Source organism: Rhododendron vialii, chromosome 1a, assembly GCF_030253575.1.
Source record: "Rhododendron vialii isolate Sample 1 chromosome 1a, ASM3025357v1".
NCBI lineage: Eukaryota > Viridiplantae > Streptophyta > Magnoliopsida > Ericales > Ericaceae > Rhododendron > Rhododendron vialii.
In genome coordinates this window covers 48670127-48678171 of record NC_080557.1, presented here as the reverse complement: position 1 = coordinate 48678171, position 8045 = coordinate 48670127, and the positions used below count along the sequence as shown (strand labels likewise).

Here is an 8045-nt window from a genome sequence, read left to right as displayed (position 1 = left end):
TCTTTTCCGATTAATCCAAGCTAGTAATACAAAATCCTTTTTCTCTTCCCCGGCCACTTTCATTTATTAGGGGGTGTTCCACTTTCTCAAAAAAAAAACTTTTAGAAAAAGAAGATAATTTCAAGCTCAAATATAATGAAAATGAAAAATAATTTTTAAATTTTTTTTGCATCGTTTAAAAGATCTCAATGAGATCTATAAAACAAGATTCATATTGATAGGAAAATTATTTGCGTAAAACACATGATTTTTGAGCTTGAAATTACATTCTTTTTCTAAAAATTCTTTTTTTGAAAATTATTTACGTAAACACATGATTTTTGCTCTCTCTACCTATTTGATCCCATGAGAAAGTGAATGTAAAAAGTAGCTAGCATCCATTCACTAAACCCACACTTAATTTGCAACCTTCTCTGTCTGTAATCGGCATAAAATTATCAATAAACTTAGAGATAAAAAATAACATACATAATACTACAATACATTACGTAAAAATGGTAAGTGTGGACATGATTGGATGACAGTTTCTTTTAAAGAATCTACTTCATATTTTATTTTCGTGTCTGACTTGATTTCTCTGGTCATAAAATTATCATAACATGTACTATACATAAAATGCAATTATAGTGAACCTGCATAGAACAATTAGAAGTTATTAGAATTTCAACGGATGTTCTACTATAAATGAAAAGTCATTAGATATCACATCATTTTAATTACGAATTACATATATATAATAAATAAATAAAAAACACAGTTTTTAGGATCGATAGTATTTCTTACCGCTTAGAATATGGAGAACAAGTTTGTACAAATTTAAAGAGTTATTTGTACAGTTACGTAATTTTGCGTAATACTACAGTATGGATTTAATGAAAAGTAGATAGTATTAATTATTTCTAATTTCTTTGACCACATTATTAATTATAAATCTGACTTGTGATTTTCGACTGCTCATAGGCTACTATATACTTTAGAACCTCAGTATGAGATACGGGGAATTTAAAAACAAGGTTGCTTGTGAGTTGTGAAAAAAACGAGCTGTGTATTTAATTTAATTTAATACTACTAGTAGTAATTACTAGCATAGGATGCTTTGCTTGGTCCACACCAATTTCAAAGTAGGAAAGCAAAATAATCAATCAATGCGATTCAGAGAGAGTAGTTAGTTATTGGTCAAAACGGCAGGAGATCAAGAGAAGAAGAAGAAGAAGAAGAGGAGGAGGAGGTACTAAGTATATATATTCATGAACATGATCATGGTCATGGTGTTCCTACTTCCTATTCTAGTTCCATTATTAGACGGACAGGTTGGTTTGTTACCTGGAGGAAAAATAAATAAATTATACCTAGCTCTATCTCAAAATAAATGTTCAATCTTACAACAACTTTTTTTTTAACTTTTTTAATAAATTTAAAAAACTCATGCATATATATCTAGTAAATTGTTGAGAACAGTATGAATTTTTCTTCATATTGTTTTTAAGTTCATATTTTTCGGATCGAACATTTATTTTGAGATGAAAAGAGTGCGTACTCCAGTACAGCCAGAAGGGCATTTTAGACAAATTAGGGGGAGTAGAGGAGTAATAAATACAGCAATGAAGATAGTAGCACAGTAGTATATTTCGCTTTACTTTCTTTTTGGGCAATCCGCTGGCGTCTTATCTTTTCGCTCCGGTAGTTGAACCCGGGGACCCGTGATGCTGCCAATCACCTGCTATACCCGGTGCCCAATTTGCTCCTTCACCTCCTAAACCCGGTCATCCCAATGCTTTTTGCGTCCCGGTTTTGTTTTGTTTCGGTTATGGGTAAATTATAGTTAACCCCCTCAAACTATGCCTTGGGAACACTTTATCACTTCAAACTTTTATTTTTGGCACTTAACCACCTTAAACTAATGGAAATGTAAAACCGTTTAACTTCCGTAGCAAAGAGGATGTAAGTTACCAATTTGCCTTGAAAAATGCTTACCAAACATATCAAAACCCATTTGTCCAAATCAATCAAACAATTTCTCTCTCTATTAAACACACCCAATCGGAATTAAAAAAAATTGAACAAACCCACCTTCTGATCCAAAATCGATTTCTTGTGTCTCTTAAAATCTGAATATACTCCAATATTGAAATCATAGCCTCCATTCCATTCCAATATTAAACTTCATTTTCTATTGTCGTTTGTTAGTTAATCCTTCCATTTTAGGTTGTCAATTTCCGATTGACCAATTCTCGGTTAGACCAAATCCTATGCAATCAATAAGAACTCAATCTGTTGTGGGGTTCGTCGAATTAAGTCAGACCAATATGTGATTTTGTGGTCGTGTATACATACATCTTATCATCCAATTCGTCCTTCACATGTTCTTCTCCCCTCTCTCTCTCTCTCTCTCTCTCTCTCTGTGCGTGCAAGGAAATGGCAGAAAACTAGTGCTGGATATAATTTGGATTGGGGAGGGGTGGATCCAGATATAATACCTCTGTAGGTGGATAAACATATCGACCAAGTTATGATTTTGTGGTGTTGTTACTGTTGCATACAAACATCTTATCACCCAGTTTGTCATTGACATGTTCTTCTTCTTCTCTTCTGTGTGTGTGTGTGTATTGGGAAGAGGGGGGAGCACAGAGTAGTAACTACGAAGTTAAGATGGAGTGAGAGAGTTGTGGGGTGGGCATCGATGAGGTCGCCGAAGAGGTCCGCCGTGGTGGTGGTAGAGCCAGGCGACGGAGATTGATTTGGCTGGATTTTAGGGTAAGAAGGTTTGGAATTAGGGGTGTTCTCTGTCGCATTTAGAGAGAGAGAGAGAAAGAGAGAATATGTCAAGAGAAAGGGCAATAGTGTCTCTCAAATTTAAATGGGATGGCATGTGAGTTGCATGTGCCATTTTCCATCCAATTTGTAACAAAATGCTAATGGAAGTACTATTTTCATCAGTTTGAGGTGGTTAAGTGCCAAAAATAAAACTTTGAGGGGATAAAGTATTCTCGAGGCATAGTTTGAGGGGGTTATTTTTCCCCGTGTTTTAAAATGTGGAAGGGATATTTATTTATTAGGCTGCCTATAGGGGGAGAAGTCCGTAGGCCACAGCCCTCTAGAGTCTAGAGAGAGAAGGGAAAAAAAAAAGAGGAGAGAGAACCATCGGTGCCAGCGATGATATTGAAGGATCAAAGCTTTCTCTCACAGGTCAAAGCTGGCATTTGATTTAAGCAGATTTGTTGTCCTCTCTTCTCTCACCACCAAACTCATTTTTGGTTTTAAACCATCCTCTCTCTCTCTCTCTCTCTCTCTGGAATGTGAGACGTATACACACGAATCCTCAATATAGGGAGAGGGGGGTAGAGAAATTGTATTTGATCCTTGAACAATGACAATGGCTACATCCCCATCTCTGGCCGGAGGAGAAAAAAAGCATTGGTGGCTTACCAACAGAAAGGTAATTTCTAACCCTAATCCTAATAACATCATCAATTTTCCTACAGCCTCATGCAATTTCATATCTTTCTTAATAATACATTGTATTGTATTGTTGCTCAGATTGTGTACAAATATGTGAAAGACGCAAGACTCCTCATAGCGACTCAGGAGCAGAGCGAGATCGCGTCGGCTCTGAGCCTTTTAGACGCGGCTCTTGCGCTTTCGCCCAGGCTGGAGGTGGCTCTGGAGATGAAAGCTCGATCCCTGCTCTGTCTCCGGCGATTCAAGGACGTGGCCGATATGCTGCAGGACTACATTCCCAGCATCAAGATTGCCTCCGAAGATTCGTCGTCGTCTCTCTCCTCGGAAAACTCGTCGTCGTCGTCTCAGCAGCTATCGAAAGAGCGAGTGAAGCTTCTTTCTTCCCATAACTCGCCGGAGAGAGAGCATCATCCCTCTTTCAAGTGCTTCTCTGTCTCGGATTTGAAGAAAAAGGTCATGGCTGGTCTCTGTAAAAGCGTCGACAAAGAAGGGCAATGGAGGTAATTTCGGTCTTCTTTTTCTGTGATTTAGACCGTGCCCTTGTTATTATTATCTTAATTAGGAGTATTTTTTTTTTGTTGTTGCTTTTCCTCAATGTCATGCCAGACTGTAATACCCAAATGCGTTGACTTTATTAGTACTCCATTTGCGCACAATATAGATTGATCCGATCCAATAGTAGTATCTATCATCACATCATCTAACTTGTTTTCCTTACCAAGTGTTGAATGATTTATTAGTATATTCTTGCCGGCCATCTCAGGAAAATTTCAACGGACTGATTATAACGTTTAAGATGTTAACTTGAATGGACTTACTTATTTTTTACCCGATGTACTATTTCATATCATTGAGTTGGATTGGATTGGATTGGACCTATAACACCCTAGTCAAACTCCATGGTCCTGGAAGCAAGCCTCACGCTTAGTTCAAACACAGTTCCTTGTGTTGTTTGCGAGTCAACTGCCTGCTATTTCTCCGAATTTCCAGCTTATTTTGTCTTTTTTACGAGATGAACAATAAAATTTGTGGGTGACTGAATAAACCACATCTAACTGTGCTTTTGCGATATTTTTTCTGCGTTGTCACTGGCAACGATTTGATAAGGATTTTTGTGACAACCTGAGTTGTAATTGAGTCGCTGAAATGTTTAAAGACATTGTAAATGCAGGTACTTGGTTCTGGGCCAAGCTTGTTGCCACCTGGGTCTGATGGAAGACGCCATGCTCCTCCTCCAGACCGGTAAACGTCTCGCCACCGCAGCTTTCCGCCGCGAAAGCATCTGTTGGTCGGAAGACAGCTTCTCCATCTCAGAATTCCCACTCTCCGGGAGCGAAACAATCCCCGTGTCCAACCAACCTCCGTCACCCCCGAAAACAGAACAAGAGAGCATCTCCCAACTGCTCAGCCACATCAAGCTCCTCCTCCGCCGCAAGACAGCCGCGATTGCCGCCCTTGATGCTGGACTCTACGCCGAAGCAATCAGGCACTTCTCCAAAATCCTCGACAGCCGCCGAGGAGCCCCTCAGGGGTTCCTCTCCGAATGCTACATGTATAGAGCATCTGCTTATAAATCCGCAGGCAGAGTTGCAGAGTCCATTGCAGATTGTAATCGGACCTTAGCTTTAGACCCGACCTGCATTGAGGCACTCAGCACCAGAGCCTCACTCTTCGAGACAGTGCGATGCTTACCGGATTCTCTGCACGATCTCGAACACTTAAAACTGTTGTACAATTCGATTCTTCGCGACCGGAAGCTCCCTGGACCTGCCTGGAAAAGGCACAATGTGAGATGCAGAGAAATCCCTGGAAAACTGTGTACATTAGCTGTTAAAATTCAAGAATTGAAGCAGAGGGTTGCTTCGGGGGAAACAGGCAATGTGGATTACTACGCATTGATTGGGTTGCGACGGGGTTGTTCGCGTTCAGAATTGGAGAGGGCTCATTTGCTGCTCACATTGCGGTACAAGCCGGACAAAGCTAATAGTTTTATTGATAGGTGTGAGTTTGCAGATGATCGTGATGTGGATTCGATTAGGGATAGAGCGAAAATGTCAGCATTGTTGCTGTATAGGTTGATTCAGAAGGGTTACACGAGTGTTATGTCAACTATCATGGACGAAGAAGTGGTCGAGAAGCAGAGGAAGCAGGCTGCAGCCACTTTACAAGCGGCCGCAGCTATCCAAGTCAAACAAGCCCATGAACAAACCAAATTAGAAGCAGAGTTGAGTGCAGCTTCAGAGGTTTTGGCTTGTAATCGGATGGAAAACAAAGGCACAACACCACCACCGGCATCAGTGTATCAAGGGGTGTTTTGTAGGGACATTGCAGTAGTCGGGAATTTGCTATCTCAGGTTGGGTTTAACCGTCCAATTCCAGTGAAATATGAAGCATTAAGCTGCTGATTGATCACTCTCCTGATCTTCAGCATCACAATCATTGACGGTCTGATGTTACCGGCGGGAGAATCTGATTTCTGTGTTTGTACAAAAATGAAAACTTTCCAATGGTAGCCGGGAAAATTTTTGTCGCTATTATCTCTTCATCTATCTATGTACAGAGTTAAATTCAGTACTTTGGCTCAAATTTTTTTCTGTTTGGACATTAAATATTTGGGTGCCATTTTTGTTGTTGGGTAATTGCTGTGTTGAGAATGGGAGCAGGGGTGAATTCAATTCATTAAATTCAGAAGGTGGGGGGTGGGTACATCATGTGTGCAGAAAGAGAAAGGTGGCCTTTTTGGCTCCTGTAAGGTGGCCTTTTTGGCTCCTGTCACATGCAAGAGTAAATGACATAGCCATTACTGTTCCTACCTCAGGCTTATCCATCGCACCCTGCCAAAACACCCCTGATATTCCACAACACCTCATTATCAAGAAGCCTTTTGCTCTTCTTCACTTCAATTTCTTGTTTTTTACCAGCTGCGTTCCAGTTTCCTAATGGTAATTTATTTGTCTCGTTCCATAGATATTTTTAGCATTGCAACAGTTGTCAGTCTCGTCTGCCCAGAAGTAGGAGGATCCAAAGAGGCAAATTTGGTGGTTGAAACTTTAGTCCACAACGTCATCTTACATTAATTTTTAATCCAACCATTTAAATGACATCGTGAAGGGTTGGTTTCTGTCACGTGATTGGGCCGGTTGAAAAGAATCTTTAATTCAGGAACGTAAGTTTATGAGTGGACTATCTCTCAGGATTGGGTCATCAGCACTCAAAACTAGACAAGGATTTGTCCGTAGGAATACCAATGAGGGAGGGGGGGAAGGATCACAGGAAGGAAGCATGGCCACTTTGTTTGGAGAGAAGAGAGAGAGAGAGAGATAGGGACCATGCACAACTTTTTCATTGCCATGATTCATAAGTACAAATACACTGTGCCTCCTCAGTGTAATCATCTCAATCAGTACCTGCCTTAAAGCCTTTGGACTGGGGCGGGTTGGGTTGGGTGCTCTGTTTTTCACACTTTCAACTTTGTATGTTCTTACACTTGCTTTTTCAGGGCATCCTATTCCTGCTCTCGTGCTGCCAGAGGAACTGCATCTTTACAGTGAAAGAAAGACCATTTCGATGTGAGATTTTATAGTCCTTAAGGTCCCGTATGGATGCAAAATTTTTGTGGTGCTCCCAAGTAGTATACGAGCATCATACTCCTGATGAATTACAACTTTTGGAGTTTGGATTGAAAATAGATAAATCACAGCTATTGGATCAAACCAAAAACTAAAAGTAAGGTGGTTTTGTTAAAAACGATGTGATTTTGACCAAAAAAATGAAAAATTACTTACCACAGAAACAGACAACGCTTATCATTGACTAAGGCAACACTTACCATCGTATAAGATAAAACTTACCACACAAACATGCAACACTTACTATAACCGATTGGTTAGGTAACAAGTTACTATTAAGTAAAAAAAATACCCTTTTTTTGGCGAAAATTTTGGAGATTTTGGGAAAATTTATATATTCACATCATTTTAAGCTATATACACCATAATTTTTCCTTTTTGCTAAGAATTTGGTAGTGAAAAACCTAAAAATTGGTGTTTGTTTATAAATCTAGTTTAAAATTTTAATTTATTATGAAAATATAATTAGAAGAATTATCTTAAAATAAAAAATTTGACAAATATTTTCCACAATACGATATCCAAATAACATTAAAAATGTATTTTATTTTTTTAAAATAACAATTTATTATAGATATATTTAAGTAACTTACTTTTAAATATTATGGAAAAAATAAGATATTCATTTAATATTTTGATAGGTTACAAATTTAGTTAATATATATTATAAAATAACGCTATAAGTTGATTGTTGCAACAAAATTGAACAATAAATATATTTTTGCTTAATAGCTATTGAATAGTTTTGTAGGATTCTCAATTGAATTTATGGTAGTATTTAATGAAATTAGGCTATTCAATTTCATTAATATAGTTTACAGTGATCAATATGATATAATTTACAAATCTAACAACTAATAGTACGTGTTGATACTAATATACTTGACAGCCAATTGATCAGACGATTTGAATTGATTAAGATCATATTTGGCAGGTGTGATAATTAACAATTGTATT

The 8045-nt window shown here is 38.3% G+C and overlaps 1 protein-coding gene across 1 annotated transcript; it reads left to right on the top strand.

Annotated features, from left to right (window-relative positions):
* The first annotated feature begins 3059 nt into the window (after positions 1 to 3059).
* Positions 3060 to 6081, top strand: LOC131304708 (uncharacterized). The gene is made up of 3 exons (XM_058332047.1): positions 3060 to 3436; positions 3538 to 3959; positions 4631 to 6081. The coding sequence occupies exons 1-3, from the start codon at positions 3368 to 3370 to the stop codon at positions 5862 to 5864; spliced, it is 1725 nt and encodes a 574-aa protein (XP_058188030.1). The 5' UTR covers positions 3060 to 3367; the 3' UTR covers positions 5865 to 6081.
* The last annotated feature ends 1964 nt before the right edge of the window (positions 6082 to 8045 follow it).